The following is an 18,898-nucleotide window of genomic DNA, read 5'->3' as shown; positions in this document are numbered from 1 at the left end:
GATTAAATGTAAATATAATTTTATTTCCATTAAAATGGTTTATTTCTATAAAATACAAATAAATTAAATAAAAAATATTCCTAATGTCTTTATCTTATGTGACAAGGGTGACTTGGCTTTAAAAAATAGCAATTGTCCATTTTGGTAGGACAACAATTTTAGTCTTTATGTTTTTGATGCAATCTTATGAAAAGTCTAATAGCATTCAAAAAAAGTTTGAACTCAAAAAGAATCAAACATATGAGATGTAGAGCTACACAAATGTGTAAAAGTAACGGAATGGGCCTTAATACATGGTAAAGAAAAAAGCCAGTGTTTGACCAGAACAGTAAGTCTTATTCATACCCTGGTCTTTGGGCTTCCCTCACCCTGAGGCTGTGGAGGCCCGAGGCCCTGGGGAACTGGTCGGGTCCATAATGCAGCCCTGGTTCTGTCATATAGAAGAATAAAAAGACCAAAAATAAAATAACAAAGAATACAAATGGGAGTGTGAAGGACTCTTAGACAGTGGCATTCCTGCTGCCCAACACACAATGCAGTTCAGCCTAGATTGACACACTGGCCATATGGAGAAGGAATGGACCCACCCGAGCACATGGACACACAAACAGGCCTTGACACACAACTCCCTGCCAGTAAACGCACGCACATCCAGCTCTTCCTGGAACAGCCCCATGATACAGCTGCAAGACCCGTGAGCAGCATCAACACGCTCTGTGATAAACAAAAGATTGCATTATTACTGTCATCAACCAGACGTCCTTTATCATTATCATTGATAAAGGTGACACAAAAGCAAATGCCCCATATACTCACAAAATATCCATTATTGTTACTCACATACACATTAAAAAATATCACTGTCAAAACGGGGACACAGGCTGAATATGAGAGTCAGCACATCTACAACGTCTCTGGTAAATGGTGTGGAGATCGCTTGTACACATTTCCCCTTAAAAACTAGCCATTGAGTTCCCAGACACACCAACGGGTTCTTCCTCTGACACACTTTCTCTGCTGTTTGCAAAAATGCTCTGTGCGGTTTCATGGTGTGTGATGACTGTGGGAGCAGCTCAGTTCCCGAGCTCAAGCTCCGATCAGCTGATTGCCTTATCAGAACAAAGACAGTCACACCTTTAAAAAATACACATTTCACATTAATTTAAGATGTGGTTTGGGGCGACTGTCAGCCATTTCTGACGCATGTGCTGGTTAATAATGTCACACTAAAAGCAGGTCGCTTCCAGGAACATTTTTTTGGAGATTCCAAATCAAGGTTAGAGATTGTAGTCTGTAAGAATAGGCTTTGCAGATGTGACGGCTGGAATGCTTAACTGCAGCCACATTGTTTTCCCTATCTCTTTTTCAATTCAATCAGTTCGCTGTCTCTCATCTTTCGATTTATCTCTATAATCACAATGACTATGTTCACAACTATATAGATGAACAGCTATGAAAATGAAACTGTGAAATAATTACAATATGTCTTTCCATTAAAAGTCCCTGGCTGTACTGTAGCCGACAACGTGACCAGTGTAGTCTGATTCATGACTCTTATGAACTGATTCTTTTTAGTGAATCAGAAACATAAAGTGTGAACACTAGCTATGCAGATTAATTAAATGAGAGGAAATTAAGAATTGGTTGTTTTAAATTGGTCTGAACCACTGCTCTGTATAATTTACAGCAATAAATTTTTTTTTTTTACATATAGACATTAACTAAAATATACCAAAAATTAAACTGAATCAAATCAAAATCAGAACAATGAACATGTGGATTGTAACTGATTCAGGAAATCAGTTGTTTTATTTTTACTTATAAGGCGCAGAATTTGGGTCATGTACTGACCACAAAACTGATGTCGAGTTACTGGAACCCCACATGAAAAAAATCTCAACACACAAGATATGCAAGAGCAGTAGGCCTATCTCACATTGTACGGTATGAAAGATTCACACAGCACACGTTTACTGAAAATGCAGTTTGAGTCCTAAAATGTAAGGGACTTAGTTATAAAATATAATGTTCAGCCTTGTTAACTGCATGTGGAAAGGAAACATAACCATATTTATGACATGTATTGTATTATACTGAGTGAACATATTTTGCTCTAGATTCACTGCCCTGCTGAAACGAACAGCAAAGCTAATCTCTCGCTGTGATTTCGCACGTTCCTGGATCAAAACCTGCTGTGTTGGCTTAGAACAATGTTCCTATCAACCAACCAAATTTTAAGGTACAGTAAGCCTTGTGACAAGATACAAATCCATGATATATCGGTATCATATTGTCATTTCCCCTATTTTGAACATTTATACTGCCTTTGCCGTCATCAAACACTCACTTAAAGTTTAAAAACACTAATAATTGAATAACACTTTAGCAAATCCTACAATTAATATCCATTTGTCATAATGTTGTGATGTCTAGAACTATATTTAATTGACAAGAATAATGTTCCAGGACCAACAATTGAAGTTCCCGTTGAACAAAATAACATAATTGCGCAATAATATATCTGCTCAATCAGTTTGTTTTATTTTATTTTCTGCATTGACGAGCTTAACAAACAAGCTCAACCGGCTTCACCAGAAAGAACATGTTGACCAGCTTTCACTAGCTACATTTTGGTGGTGAACAATATGGTCCACCAGCTAGACCAGCATGTCTAAGCTATAGTCTTTTCAACAGGCTTTAGTGAAGTCGAGTTGCTCCATTGCTGATATTGTCAGGCATCCCTCTCTGGAGTCTGTGGACAAAGACCCAGAATCCTCCTGCATTGTATCATTGTCGCTGTCAGAATGTCCATGTACACACACGTCTGCCACATCATACAACAAATGACCAACTAGTCAAGAACACTTACCATTTTAAAAATATGTGTATTCACGTAACACTTACAGACATACATACACACTAAACGCTTTCACACAAAAGTCACTCACATAAAAACACACCTTGCATAAATCCATGTAAATGCAATAAATGTGTTCCCCTGCACTATAAACACATCGCTCAGCCTGGAGGAGCTTCAGACGGAGCAGTCGCGTAGTGACATATGAGCGTGTCCTGCGACACAGAGAGAATCCATTGTCCATCAACACACATTAACGCGCTGCCTACGCACGCTTCGAGTACGAGTACGCCATGCTGAAACTAGCCAGGTCCTGTTGGTTTACAATCCTTCAAACTCCACAGACTGGTCATGGGTCTCATGATCTACTACTTTATAAGAATAGCACACACACACACACACACACACGCGCACACACACAGAGACAAGCTTTAGGTGTGTGAAGGTGACGGGCTGAGGTCTCTCTCATTAACAACAATCTGGAGGTTGTTTTCTGTCCTGTGTTGGTCTATGTATTTTCCATTAGAAGTTTGTCGAAGAGATAGTGCCATGATTACTAGTCATTTGTAGGCAGTGTAGGCATACTTGTTCCAGAGATTATTTGAATGTAGGGTTGGTGTTGAATATTGTTGGTTACATCAACAGATATCCCGACACTGAAGTGAACAGAACACTGCAGTAAATAACAGTACTACTGAATCTATAAAGAGAAACATTGAGCACAACCAGTGGTGACTGATTCCTTAACAAATGACTTATGAGTTGGGTTTTTTTAGTGAATCAAAAGCATACAGTGTAATGTGATTCCTTAAGAAGAGACTCTTGTGAGTCTTCAGTGTTCAGTAGTTAGAAATAAATAAAAAGAATAATAATTGAAAAATATTATTTTATGAGTTTTAGAAATGTTGAAATATTAAATATTGTTGGTTCTGTTTTACTGAAAATGCATTATTTCCAAATATTTCTTCTTCGAATGTACTAAAATAATAATTAGTAGAATAATTTAATAGGATAGTTCAGCCAAAAATAAAGATTCTGTCATCATTTACTCACCCTCATGTTGTTGATGATAATGATTGATAACTATTGTTTAGCTTTAAGGGACCAGCATAGTTAGGAGGAATCAGATCTGAACTGGAATTGTTCCATTCTTTATAATTCCCATATTTCACTAGTAAACACTGTAAAATTGCAAACAAGAAGAGTAGGTGTACACTAGCGAACTAAAGGCCTCAAAGTTAACAAATATATGTACAGTAGTGTACTAAAAGCTACCTTGTCCATTGGAGATGTTCTGCAGTCTGAGATTTATTGTGGCACCTCACTTCATGTTGTTCACAGTCCTAAATAAACAAGAATACATAATAGAGAAATGCAGTCATGTGGAGATTTGAAACAGTGGCATCTTGAGAGCAAGTACACAATAAAGCTAGACAGGGTGAGGAGGAGGGAGAGTGGGACAGAGAGAAGGGAGTGGAGGTTCAGTAGAATGAGGAGGCTCTTCAGGAGATATTCAGAATGGAAAATCCCTTTCTTTTCTCCGATTTAGGCTGAGGAGTGCCATGGGACTTTCTGTCCTGTTGGAAGGGTGAGAGACAGAGAAAGAGGCTGCAGCCGCATCTGAAACTCACACCCTCTCTGCGGACGTATCATTACGAGTGTTTGGGCAGCCCGAGAGCGTGTGTCCACGCATGTGGAGCCCAGCTAGCGTCTGAAAGCCATTGCTTGCTGCGAAGAAGTGCAGAAGGGGGGCGGCGGTGGGCTGCAGGTGGCTTATTCCTGAGTGCTGCCAAGAAAACAGAATACCCCGGGGTGGGAGAAAATAATGAGAGAGGGAGGACGGGATGGAGGTTGATTTAAGCAGTGTTTTTTTTTTTTTCAGTATTGATTTGGAAGGGGCTCTGGGTTACATTGCAGCACGCTTTGCCTTCTACTTGAACCGGGGTGTGACTCGTAGTGAAGCCCAAATGACTTAATTCATTCTTCTAATCCTCCACACGATGCACTTTCAGACCTCAGAGGCACAGGGCTGTGCCCGTTCCCCAAGCTAGAGAAGAACCGGGGCCAAGATCCATCGTTTTTAATAACAACACATGCCCTTTCTCTCGATCGCACAAACATGTTCCCAAGTTCACTCTCCCACCTTAGACCACAGTCTGTGAGCTGTTCAAAGAAGAATGCTCGCTAACACAATCTGCACTGAGAGAGCCTGGGGCCGCATTTGTCAAACACTGACACGTTGAAACGCTGCTATTTGCATTCATGTGGGTCGGCCGATAAGCAATGCGAAAATATTTGTAAATATTTCCCCCCGGCGGATTTCGAACGGACAAATGAAAGATAACCCAACAAATTGTGAATCGCATTTACAGATGTAGAGATGCAACTAAAGCCCAAAAATCGAATAGTCCAGCAGTGCGGCGTTGGCCAATAGCTGAGGTCGTTTGGAGAGCTCAGCAAGGTGGCCGTCAGCCTACACCTGAACTCAAATGACACGCGGAGATGCGCAGGGAGACTTTAAACTTGGCCCTGCGTAGTAGGAAGGAATCTAGAGAAGCACAAAGAGGAGGAGGAGCAGAGGAGGGGAGAGGTGGGGTAATCTTTCCTATGGGTGCTGTGCGATCCAGCCTGTATGACAGCTGAAAATGTGGAACACATTACGGAAGTGACAGAGTCGGGACATAGATACAAACAAACACATAAATCCCCATAGACTGACACACAGACGCTCCGCCAGACAAACAGGCACCCCTGTGCCCTAACTCCAATGTTTCTCTCTCTCTCTTCACTCCATGTATTCAACGCAGCTCTGTTCCAAAACCAAGCAAGATGCCTAGATAGGCAGAATTCAAAGGCGTTGTAGATGTGTAGTGGATGTTTACAAAAGCCATGCTACTTAATTACTAGTTAGTTTTTGGTCAAATTCGCAAGTGTAACAGCTTTGCAGAGGCAAAGGCAATCCAATAATGTATTACATCAAAAAATCTAGTAAATGTTTTGTTTGTTTTTGAAAGAAATTACTTTATTTAGCTAGGATGCAATACATTGATCAAAAGTATTGAATGGACTGTAGTAGAAAACTACAGTCCATCATACCGACATATCAATAGAAAGTTTTGATATGCAATGACAGTAAAGACTTTGTTACATAAAATGGCTACTTCAAATAAATGCTGATCTTTTGCTCTTTCTATTCCTCAAAAGTATCTCGAACAAAATGTATCACAGCGTTTATAAAAAATATTAAACAGCACAACTGTTAAAAAAAACGTTTCTTAAGCAGTAATTCAGCATATTAGAATGATTTCTGGAGGATCATGTGACACTGAAGACTGGAATAATGATGAAAAATAGAAAATATTTATTTTAAGTTTATTTTAATTTTAACAATATTGTTTAACATTCAATAGAGCCTTGCTGAGCATAAGAGACTTAATGACCCGACACTTTTGAACAGTGTAATTTATATATATATATATATATATATATATATATTTTTATATATAATATGTTTTATATACATTTAAACATAAGCTCAGACAAGGCAAGTATAATGGCAGACAATGTGTGAAAAATGTTGATTATAACTATAGTGACTTATTTAAGTTAAAAAACAATTAATAATGTTTTACTTTTGTCCAAAATTCAATGGTTAAGAGGTCCTGCACATCTGTAATTGTTAAAAACAACTTAAAAAGAACCGAACTTTTCTGGAAAGTTTGAAAACGGTTTCGAACCCCCAAACTGAACACAAAACGAATTTCATTTTAGCTTGATTTTGTTCTAAATGACATGACCAGATGCTTTGTTGGCCATGGCTGGCTTTATCAGTCTGTGAGATCTTCTCTCTGTTGTTCTCTCTTCTCTCTGTTGTGAGATCTTTCGATCTCTCTCACCCTCTTGGAGGGGGCCTCTTGGCCTTGCTCTTGGTCCGGGACCCGAAGAGACACAGAGAAAGTATTTGCCCCATCACCAGTCCCCTCTCCTCCTCTCGCTGTGCCTTGGCCGAGCTATAAAGGTTAGCGAGGGCTTGGTGTGGGTGTTGTGTCTTATAGTGAATTATGGGTACTGCAGCTAGGGGACCCCAGAAAGAGTGAGATGGGTGTGCAGCTGGAAGCAGGATGAAAGGGAACGAGAGAGCGAGGAGAGGAGAGAGAGGGCAATTCCAAGGTTCATAATGCCAAGTGCTGATGTGTTTGTTTTCCATCACTGCTGTTCCGGGCAATGAGGAGGGGGAAAAATAACACGAAAAACAAATAACGGATGTGATTTATGACATACTGTATGTTCATGTGCAAAAGAAGGGCAATAACTTCACTATGAAAATGGTTGAATTATCACCTAACAACCCACTGGGAGGATTTCTATTTTGATTGACTATTTATCATAAAGGATAATGCAGACTTCTGGGATGTTGTTCAGTTTATTACATTTTTTATCATTCACTTTTGTTTTTGATTGTAAAAAACATATTATGACAAGTGGGTATATAACAGTGTTTGAGGAGGTGAGTATATGGGTGAGAATGCAAGATAGGTAGATCGATCGAACGATTGATAAACCACAGTAAGAAGTGTAGAGATATACAGTTGTGGTCAGAATTTTTGTCAAACCCTGTAAATATGATCAAAGATGGCTGTACAAAATAAATATGCATTGTTTATTTTTTTTATGAAAAACTCGAACCGTTCATTGAAGTAAAATAATTGAAAGTGGGGGAAAATCACATGTTTTACTGGTCACAATTATTGGCACCCTTAGATTTTTTTATGAGTAAAATATATCCGAAGTATATTCCCATTCATATTTACTTCTTTTTTTTTTTAGCACACTCAGGGTGACTAGGAACATAATATTGTCTAGCTATGACTTCTTGTTTATCAGGAGCATAAATATGAAGAAAATATAAAAGGACAAATCCTTTTAATCATCCATCACAATGAGTAAAACCAAAGAATAAAGGTCTGATGTGCAGAAAAAGATTGTTGAGCTTGAAAAAAAAAAAAGAAAGTGGCTGGCTGTAAGAAAATAGCTAAAGCATTGAAAATGTTCATTATCACCATCAGGGCAATAATTAAGAAGTTCCAATCAACCAAGGATGTTATGAATCTGTCTGAAGAGGATGTGTCTATATTGTCTTAATGCTCTCCAAGGATCACAGATGGAGAATGGAGAGATTAGTTGAGTCTTGGGGTCAGAAAGCTAAATAAAAATAAAAAATATATTCAAACAACCCCTACATCACCACATTATGTTTGGGAGAGTTTAAAGAAAAATCCTTCTCGCTCATCCAAAAACAAACTCCAGCATATTAAGTTGTCAGACACGACTGGAACTTTAAAAGGGACCAAATTCTGTGGTCAGATGAAACTAAAAAAAGAGCTTTTAGGCAGCAAACCCACCAGATGTGTTTGGTGCACACAGGGATAAAAAGCACCCCATACCCACGGTTAAATATACCGCTGGATCTTTAATGTTGTGGGCCTATTGTTTTGCTGGAGGTCCTGGACATCTTGTTCAGATACATGGTACGAGCAACAATCCAAAACAAACATCAAAATCAACACAGAAATGTGTCACTGAGCACAAAATGAAGCTTCTGCCATGCCGTCCCAGTTCTCTGACCTGAACACTATTGAAAATGAGTGGGCAGAACAGAAGAGGAGAAGCATCAACATGGATCTGGGAATCTGAAGGATCTGGAGAGATTCTGTATGAAGGAACGGTCTCTGTCAGGTGTTCTCCAAACTCATCCGGCATTATAGGAGAAAACTCAGAGCAGTTCATTTGGGAAAGGGAGGTTGCAAAAAGTATTTAATAAAAGGGTGCCAATCTTTCACTTCAATGAAAGGTTAGATTTTTGCAAAAAAAAAAAAAAAAAAGATCAAAGGGATAAACAATGCGGATATATTTTTTACAGCCATCTTTGATTATATTTACCAGGGGTGCCAATAATTTTGACCAACAATGTTTCATTTTTTTTTATTTTATTACACGTAATTGTTAGTGAGTGGTTAACTATTAAGTAATACATATTTAACATATGGGTATTTCCCATAATTCTGGCCTATTTCTGTCCACAGGGTGTAATTCTATTAAAAACTAATTTAATCTAATACATTTTAGCACCACTAATTAGTATAAACAAAAACAAGCCTAGACTTTTTTTTATGGCTGCTCTTACTAATGATTTTAACACATTTTATTGGTGTTTTGTGGTACAATATGTATGTGGTGTTGTCCGCCACCACAGTTTTCACATGTTGTGCCATATCTCAAACATTATTTATCACAAATTAATAAAAAAAAAATCATATAAATAGATATAATAAAATAAATATTAGAAATTATCAAAAAGGATTAGATCAAAATAAAAACAGACAAAAAAACATTGTCCATGGTAGTAGACATATTTTATGTGGTCAGGATCAGACATGTGTGGAACACCTGTTAAGTTTTATATTTTTTTTAATTTTTAACTTGTATTAATATTCATGTTTAGTGCTGGGTAGTAACTGATTACATGTAATATGGATTACATAATCAGATTCCAAAAATCAGGTACTAATAATTAGATTATTACAAAATACTCGTAATCAGACTAATTCGTTTTTTATTGATTACATGTTTTTTCTCACAATGGCAATAAATTATTCATAATTCATTGATTCTCGCTTCCACTTCTTTCATATATTTTAAATGGTTTGTGTAACCACACACAGACCAGCCACTAGCCACGTGACTATTACTGAAAACTGAAACCCACACAAAATGTGATTCTATAAAAAGTGTTTTCTCAACATCGCATAGCTGATCATCTCCTGATGAACACATTAATTATAATTTGAATTATCATTCAGTGCATGTATAACTGTCACACAAATTCACATAATTTCATATTTTCATGCAATGCAGGGATAGCCCTTTTTTGTTTGTCAGCTGAACCACTTTGATCTAATATATTTACTTGAAGTACCCCCATAGATTTTAAAGTAAGTTTGGTCAATAATAAAATGAAGTCAATAATAATACTAATAAAATATAGTTCACGGTTCTCTGATGTCAGATAATGGTCACATGACATGCTGGAAAACAAATAAAATATATTTTTAGTAAGTGTTTCATTAAGTGTTACATTTTATGATTGAATTATAAGCTTGTCATTAAACTCACAAACGCACATGCAGTTCCATCACAAATCCCAGTCTGGGAAACCCTGACGTAATGTCATTTTATTTCTCTTTGTATTTTTATATCAATATGGTACAAGATTATATTATTAAAATCAATGTGATAAACAAGTTAGTTCAAAAGTAATCAAAAAGTTATATTACCTTAAATGTGTAATGTAATTACATAACTAACTAACATTTTTGTCATGGAATCAGTAACCAACTACAATTTGTAAGTAATCTACCCAGCACTGTTCATTTTATAATTATTATAAATGTCATGAAGTACACAGATTTAAATATTAAATACACTAAAAAGCTAAATCGGTTTGTCATTGTTATTTTTAGCACCAACTTTTAGAACGAGTCTTGCATCAAAAGTTTGACACAAAAAAATGTTGTCTTCACACTGTATTTTCAATAAGTGCTTGTATTATAGCTGCTCTATGAAGATGTAATGTCTTTATAAGGTAAAAAAATACTAGTCCTCACAAAGCATCACATGGTATGATTCACTGCCACAGTCCAACATTAATGTGTTATGTTCGATGCAGAAAGACGCAGCAGAGTCAGGCACTTTCGCTGCACTGCGTCAGTCTGAGAATGCAACCGAGTGCTATTGGGAGGGATGGAAAGAGGAGGGAAGAGATGACCGAAGAGAGGGGAAGAGAAGTGAGATATGAACAGGCCCTCACCCAGACACATACAAACTCACCCTAGGCCTGACCTACAGCTGATCTCATGAATGGAAGGAAATTGTTTCCTAAAAAAGAAGCTTTTTGAAAGCATGAGTAACTCCAATAATACAAGCACTCCGCCTTCCAGACCTACTACAAGAGGAAGGGACAAGGTAACAAATGAAAGAAAAGGGACAAGAGAAAGAGAGAGAACAAGAGAGGTTTATTTTATTAGCCCTTAATAAATATCTGACAGATTTCCTCAGGAAATATTGCAGATCACATGTAAAATAGTTTAAGACTGATGTCAACTGCAGCAACATATGAAATCTATTACTGCGAAGCCGCAGCAGGCACAGAGTGAGAGAGAAAGAGCTGTGCTGAAAGTCATGGCGAAAAAAAATATCTCATGGCCTTTCCAAATTCTTCGAGAGGTAAAAAAGTCAGCCAAGACACAAAATCAGAGAAGAAAAAAAAAATGAGAAGGGGAAAAAAAGAACAGAAATCCACACACACATGCATACACACACAAATGCTGAGCTCCACATCCTGTTGGGGTTGAGGCCAATGCTGTGGAGAGTGCCCAGACTCTGCTGCCAGCTCCGGGGAAGGATGGAAGATGGAGAGCCGACTGGGACTGGAGGAGCGGGGGGTTAAAGTGCCCGGAGAACAATACCAGCTGCAGGGAGGCAGGGGGAGGAAGTGAACCCTCCTCCTCATCCTGAAGAACCAGAAACTTGACAAAGTTTCCTCCTCATAGCCAGCTCATCCTGCTGGCATCCTCCTCACATCTGGGCCAGAGGGCAGCATGACTGTTTTCTAAAAGGCCCTAATGAATGTCCATGCTGGTTCAGACTAGTCTAGCTTGTGGACCAGAAAATGCAGGTGCAAAAACTTTTGGTGAAACTGGTTGACCATGTCCTGCTGGTTAAAGAAGATTGTTGGGGACACCATCTTACCAGCCGGCAACATATGTTGGTTAGACTTTAGCCTGAGATGTCATGTCCACTTTTGAGATCTTAAATGTAAAAAAATATAATAATACTGTAAATATAACATTAATTTATCGCATTAATGACCAGAATTTTTGCAGTCAAGTTAAAGGTCTTGTTACATTAGATTATATGCAAAGAGGCTTGAATTTACTACACATTTCCTATTCATCACAACCAGAATCACAAAAGCCAATAGGCTGCAGAAATCCAAACGTTCTAGATTTAATCTGGTTAATGAACAGCACGGCTCTCGACTGCAGCAAATGTTCAGGCAGTGGTCAAAAGGACAAAAGTAAGTTAACCCACACACACACACAAAGTCTTGGTTCCTTGTTTTGCATGGCAAGAGCAATCAACTCTGCCCTACTGGTGCCAGTATGTCTCAGTGTGGCAGCTAAGAAGTCTACAGCCATCTTTACACTCTGTCTCTGCTCAGAACGAAACCACAGGCCAGTACCCACAAACCAACCAGCCCTGGACTAATAACCATTCAACACACACACACACACACACACACACACACACACACACACACACACACACACACACACACACACACACACACACACACACACACACACACACACACACACACACACACACACACACACACACACACACACACACACACACACACACACACACAATCGAACAACCACACATACCAAAGAGGGAGGTAGCGCCATGGAAAATGAGAAGTAGTGAGGTTTCTGCTTTTTCTGCAGTATTTCCTTCTTTTTATCATCACCTCATAAGAGGGCATGCAGAGTTCAGCTGGGGCACTGTAGGGTAGTGGGCAGGGAACTACAGATATGAGTCAGCCACATACACCGCAGCAAGAGGTGATGATTTTCACTAAATGATCTGAGTGTCAGCGGGTCTGCTTAGAAACCGATAAGCCTCTGGTGGTTGCGTACCGGTATATGTTTGTTTGTGTGTGTGTGTCGATCAACAGTGATATGGTACAGGAAGTGTGAGATCTGTTTAGTTGCACTACAGACGGGTGTAAAGCATGTTGTAGGTCCCGATTAAAAGGGGACTGACCTAGCACAAGAAACTGACAGGGAGAATGGTGCCAGAGCCCAAACAGAACCTTATATGGAGTCCTTGGGTTGTTTTCTCTCCTCCTTCAAACCCTTGTGCTAGTAAGCATTGCATGTTTCGAGGAGAAAAGATGATCCTTTCAAGACCTCCTATTTACAGGACTATTTGCTGGCAAGATTGTTGTCAGTATAACCACTAGACAGGGTCGCATGCATTTTTCAGTTGGGTCTACCAATTTGCTTCATCTTCCCTGACCAAATTCAACCCTTAGCGGAAAAACAACAATAGATGAGATCCAGGATTCAGATCCCTTTGAAATGTTGTATGTCAAAACAATTAGGGATGTTCAAAACTATACATTTCCATAGTAAGCCTGAAAAATTGGACAACTACCTGAATGCGCTGCAATATTACGCAATTTGGGACAGCAACACAGTCAGAAGAAAAGTGCAATAATTATAACTTTGGGGGTAAAAAAGTTTGTTTCTGGGGCAGCACCCTTAAAATAACAACTTTGTATATTAACTTCTAAAAGGTGCATATTAGTACATTTTTGTAATATTGCATACCCTTAAGGTAATACAATGGACCTTGTGTGGGTAAATAATGTACAAAGATGTCCCTTTAATGATACTACCCCATTGACAAGCAGTTGTACCTAAAGGTACCATTTTTAAACACTTTTTTCTGATAGTGTAGATGGAGCACAATGGGATGGAACAGACGACAGTGGTCTCAAGAAGAATGAAAAGTTGGAAGCCATCCGGCCAAATGTGTATGGATGTAGGTACTACAGGGCTCTTACAGGGGGACACATTTAAGCATGCAACTTCTCATGAGGGTTTTACCGTGCCGACTGTTTAAAACTGTCTAGGGCAGGGGTGTCCATTCCTGCTGCTGTAGGGCCACTATCCTGCAGATTTGTAGCTCCAATCCTCATTAAACACACCTGAACCAGCAAATCAAGGTCTTCGGGATTACTAGAAACTTAGTATTGGAGCTAAACTCTGCAGGATATTGGCCCTCTAGGATCAGGATGGGACACCCCTTGTCTAAAAAAACAAAACTACCAAACATAAACATCTAGATAAACTAAATAAACCTCAATAATCAATTGCCGATTGTTGGATGACTAGTCACTTATCGTGAGGTAACTCCACACAAGATTGTCGATCATCTCCATTTTCCAAACAAGCCCAAACACAATAAACAGTCATGTGGATTTTGTGGGTTGCACTGTGAGTGTTTGAGAAATGATCTCTTCCTGACTTTAACTGAATTGCACTGTATGGGAAAGAGTTCTTCCACACCCCATTTATCTCTGGGCAAGGGCCTAAGGTAGAGCCCTGAGGAACCCCGGCGAGCCCTGCAGCCCAGCCTCCCTTCATCCCCTCAAGTTCCATGAGCACAGCGCCATGTTGCTTTTGGCAGAACTTTGCAGGCTGTCCCTGCGTGCCTGAAAACCAGCACTCCCCCCACAGTCCCCTCGGCCAAGGCGCACATTTCTCACATTTTCTCGTGCTCTCAGCGAACAGCACACTGGGAGTGCGCTAGCCGGCTTCGAACTGACAAACCGGGAGTTGGGACGAATGTGTCCAGTTCCACTCGTATCCTTTCCCTCTGTGGCGGTTTACAAACCTTTTGCCCTGACAGACACGCGGCCGCAGCCAACAGGTGTGCCTCTCGATGTCTCAATCAGGGAGCGATCAGAGAGCTGGAGCAGATGGAGAGGAAATGGTAAAGTTGTCTCGAAGCCAACCTGCTGCTCACGGTCTGGTAAAGACACTAAAGATACAAGTTTACACAAAATCAAACTGACGCACAACAGCACCATTCTTATAAAAGCAATATAAGTATCCATGTCAAAGTTTATGTGAAGTAAAAAAAAAAGAAAAAAGTTTTTGTATTGAGTCTGTTTGTGTGTTCATTAAACGGCACTCAGGGCGAACAGAAATCAGACCCCCATTTGTTTCCAACAAAAGAGGATGGACGTTTAACCCTTATCCCACACACCGGTATCTTTGGCAGGAAAGGATGATTTATGTTTATTATTTAATCTCTTTTTTCCTCCTAAACCTTAATTTAAACTTTAGTCCCTCAGTGAGTTTTGGGTTTGGGCATTTATACATAAATGAAGCTTCTCTGAAAAAAAAGGATGAGGAGAGACAGAGAAAATGAGGAGAGGAGAGAAGAAAAAAAAACAGAGAAAAAGCACAGTTTGTCTCCTGGGTGCCCTTCTTGCCATCCCATTTCCTATGCATCTGGTCTGTGTTTGTGCGCAAGAGAAGAGGGGGGAAAGAGGGAGGTAGGGCCGTCTGGGGCCGATTAATAACCAGTGATTTATAGGAACTTTTATAGAATAATACAATAAAATGTGTGTGTACGTGGTGTGTGTATATGTGAGTTCAACTGTGCGTGTGTGTGTGTGTGTGTGTGTGTGTGTGTGTGTGTGTGTGTGTGTGTGTGTGTGTGTGTGTGTGTGTGTGTGTGTGTGTGTGTGTGTGACTGTGCGCGCGTGAGCAAGAGGCAGCAAGCACACAATGGTTTTCTAATTCTGGGGAATCAAAAACAAATTATCGAGAAAAAAACAGACCCAGATCAGGGTAAATTGGGCACAGATGGACAAAGGGAGGCAGGAAATCAAGAGAGGGAGAGAGAACACAAGATTGAGTGAGAGAAAGAGAAAGACGTGTTTAAGAGGAGGACAGTGGAGTACCACAGAGCAGGGATGTGATGGAGAGGATAAAGAGGAGGTGAGAGAAAGGACAAGGGCACAGTGGGGAGAAGAGGAAGAAGAGAGAGGGACTGTGGGAGGAGAGAGACCAGGGTTCCCATGCCCTGTGAAGAGGAAATGGGCTTCAGAGGGGCCAGACTGCATGTGTGAATGAAGGAGGGTGTAAGGGTGACTTGACAGTACAACTTTAAAAAAATATATACATAATAGAGTTGTGAAGGAAATTACTGGGTCCGATAATATTTCACAGCATTTGATGAACAATGTCTCAACCATTATTAAAGTATGTTATAAGCATGCATTGTGTAGAATGAAACAGGATATACTATACCTGCCATGTTGACATTGATGTGGCCATTGTGAGTGGTTGCCAGGATGTTGCTATTTGGATGCAAAAGTCTTTTGTTGTAGTAGAGCGTTGTAGATGTTAAGTGCTGTTAAGGTGGCTAAGGTGTTCTGTGGGGTTTCAAGGGCAATGCTTTGGGATTGTTAGGGTATTCTGGGTAGTAATAGGGAATTGCTATGCGGCTGGTGTTCTACATCTTCAAGGAGTTTTTAAGCACAAAACACTGGGTGGTTGCTAATGCGATGCTAAGGATTTGCCTAGGTCGTCTTAGTGTTTTTCAGCATATTGTCACACGGTTGCTAGAGTGAACATCCTAGTAATATGCTGAATGAAACACTGGGAGTTTTTTAGGGCATTGCTATGCAGTTGATAAGGTCTTTGAAGTGTTTTTCAGCAAGCAGTTACTTTGGCTAGTCGCTAGGGAGCTGCTATGCAGTTGCTACGGTTTTCTACAACTTAAAAATACAAAGTATTTTTCAGCATGTTTTGAGTGGTTGCAAGGGTGTTGCACGTTAGCTTCTTACTGGCCCAGGCAACAACAAAAAAAGTGTCACTGATATTCTGGTTCTTAAGCGTGGTTTTATGTTCCACCAGACAAAAAAAATGTAGGCTACAAAACAATGGCACACTTCAAGTCGCTTGATTTGAGGTATAATTAATATCCACTGTACAAAAAAGTGTGATAAATTACACACAAAAGTTCAACACTTATAAGGATTGGGAAATGCTCAGTAAAAAGAACCTATACGATATCAAATGTCTTTTAAATTAATTTTATTATGCTTAATGTGGCATGATTTGATCAACTGTCTTTTACTACATATGACACCCAATGTCTGTTAGAACCCATTAAACTTGAGTGGTGATCATGAGGGGTGGGTTTGGCTAAGGGAAAACATTGACAACCAATTAGAGCGGCTGAGTTATGAGAGGTTTAGGGCTCTGGATTCTGGGAAAGGAGAGGCAGGTACAGCTGCAACACGAGAGGAAGTGCTGCTTGTGTCCTGTCAAGCAGGAGGTTAACTCCAGCCCATAGGAGCCCACAGAGTGCCTGTGATAAGCAAATAGCAATATGAATGACTTCCTGTGATGAGGGCCTGGACTGTGGCATCTGTCAGAGAGGATCTGCCGCCTTTGTATACGGAGCGCAGACCACCGCAGCCCCCTCAGCACACATTCACACGCACACTCACGGCCCTACCCAGAAACTCCCTGATGACACTGATCTGAATAACATGCATTAGATCTCACAGAGCTGGCCCCTGGGCACTGCCACCCACATAAACAGTCCTGCTGTCTCCCAGCATGCTTCACTCCCACAGTCAGGAGGAGCGGAGGGGGGGGCGTTGATATTGGCAGCAGCTCTGTAATGGCCCCACACTGGAAACTTCATCAGTGAATCATGCCTCAGCTCCACTGTGCACAAAGAGAAAGGACAGCAATGAACTTCCTCCCTATCTGTCTTTCACACACACACACACACACACACACACACACACACACACACACACACACACACACACACACACACACACACACACACACACACACACACACACACACACACACACACACACACACACACACACACACACACACACACACACACACACGCACACACACGCACACACACACACACACACACGCACACACGCACACACGCACACACGCACACACACACACTCACAATCTGGTGTCCTTTGCATCAAAGTTCGCACTTAAAAAGAAATATTCTTACGGGGAAAAAAGTTCTGCCACAACAAAAAATACCCCTGCTTACTCACTCTAGTACAAGTTCTCTCTTTCTCACACTCTGATATTCTCAACTGCAAGAAGAGGCCCAGTGAAAGCTGAATGCTGACACAATGAAAACGATCACGTCTGAAGATGGGAACCAATGCAGCATGTATGAACGGAAAGCACCCCCCCCCCCGAAAAAAACACTCCTAAATGTCACTTGCTGATGTGAAAGTTAAAGGGATTATTCACCCAAAATTGAACATTCTGTCATCATTTACTCACCCTCATGTTGTTTCAAACCTGCCTCTATTTTCAATGTAATGATGTAAAGCTCCAAAAAAAAAAACACCCAAAAAGAATGATAAAAGTGATCCATGCACTTTATTCCAAGTCTTTTGAATCTGAAGTCAAACGATAGGTTTGTGTTAGAACAGATTAACTTGTTTTTTACTGAAAATCTTGACATCCACTCAAGCTGTGCTTGTCAAATTCATGAACAATCGTTCTTTTGAATTGGATATTTCCAAAGTATCAGTTTATGCGGTTCAAAAAACCTGAATGATTCGTTTATGATTGTGACCGACCTGGTTCTAGAATTCAACTCACCGATATAAGGATTCAGTCACATAGGTTAACTGTTCGCTGGAATAATGCGAATAATGACTTCAATTTCAGTCTGTTCATTTTTTTACTGTAGCTCGGAAAGTGCAAAAAGACATGAGTAAAAAAAGACATAATAAATTTTTTAATTCCTCTAAGAATCAGCATTAACAAAAAAATATGACCAAAATAGTGACAAATATTTCAGAGAGGAGCTTGGAGATAAAAGTTAAACCGTGCCCAAATGTTGCACAGGGCACAACATCGTGAACACGCTTCCTGCTACGCTATAAATACAAATGTGAGCTGAGCAGTTTTCTCACGGTTGTATTCTGAGCTGAGTGTTTACAGTACAAGCTAGCCTGCAAACGTGTGTGTATATGTGTTAGTGGCTGGAGACAGGTAGCTGGGTGCTGTGTGGTACGTGTTTAAAGACGGGCGCGTACGTGCCGACCTGCCCGTGTTAAAGTGTGTGAGTCTGATGGTGCGGTTGGCCCGATACGTGTGTGACCACAGTGCATCAAACGACTCTGAGAGAAAGAGAGAAAGAGAAAAAATAAAGCATCACAGGATTTGGCGTGTGGCGCACAATTCAGCGTGGGTACAACAGGCAGCCCAGAAACCCACACACAGGTTTCACTTCTGCCTGCTGTGGCAGCAACTTCACACTCCAAACACCGGGTGAAAAGTTCACACGGAGGTCATGGCAGAGCCACGCAAAAACACAGACAAC

The 18,898-nt window shown here is 40.2% G+C and overlaps 1 protein-coding gene across 3 annotated transcripts in view; it reads right to left on the bottom strand.

Moving 5' to 3' along the window:
• The window catches only part of LOC306996424 (uncharacterized protein), a 55,909-nt gene that overhangs the window by 20,311 nt on the left and 16,700 nt on the right, over positions 1–18,898 (bottom strand). The window contains exons 4-8 of one of the 3 annotated variants that reach the window (XM_079608893.1): positions 15,811–17,241; positions 14,384–14,530; positions 4,133–4,200; positions 588–714; positions 346–430 (exon numbers count right to left, since the gene is read on the bottom strand). In XM_079608893.1, coding sequence (XP_079465019.1) covers positions 346–430; positions 588–676 — 174 coding nt within the window. In that variant the 5' untranslated portion in view covers positions 677–714; positions 4,133–4,200; positions 14,384–14,530; positions 15,811–17,241. The remainder of the gene's footprint in view (positions 1–345; positions 431–587; positions 715–4,132; positions 4,201–14,383; positions 14,531–15,810; positions 17,242–18,898) is intronic. The other 2 variants (XM_079608894.1, XM_079608895.1) reach the window with 2 other exon arrangements.

This window comes from Phoxinus phoxinus (assembly GCF_949152265.1).
Source record: "Phoxinus phoxinus genome assembly, chromosome: 4".
Lineage (NCBI taxonomy): Eukaryota > Metazoa > Chordata > Actinopteri > Cypriniformes > Leuciscidae > Phoxinus > Phoxinus phoxinus.
Note: the sequence above shows the minus strand (reverse complement) of the source record. Positions and strands in the feature narration are given on the sequence as shown.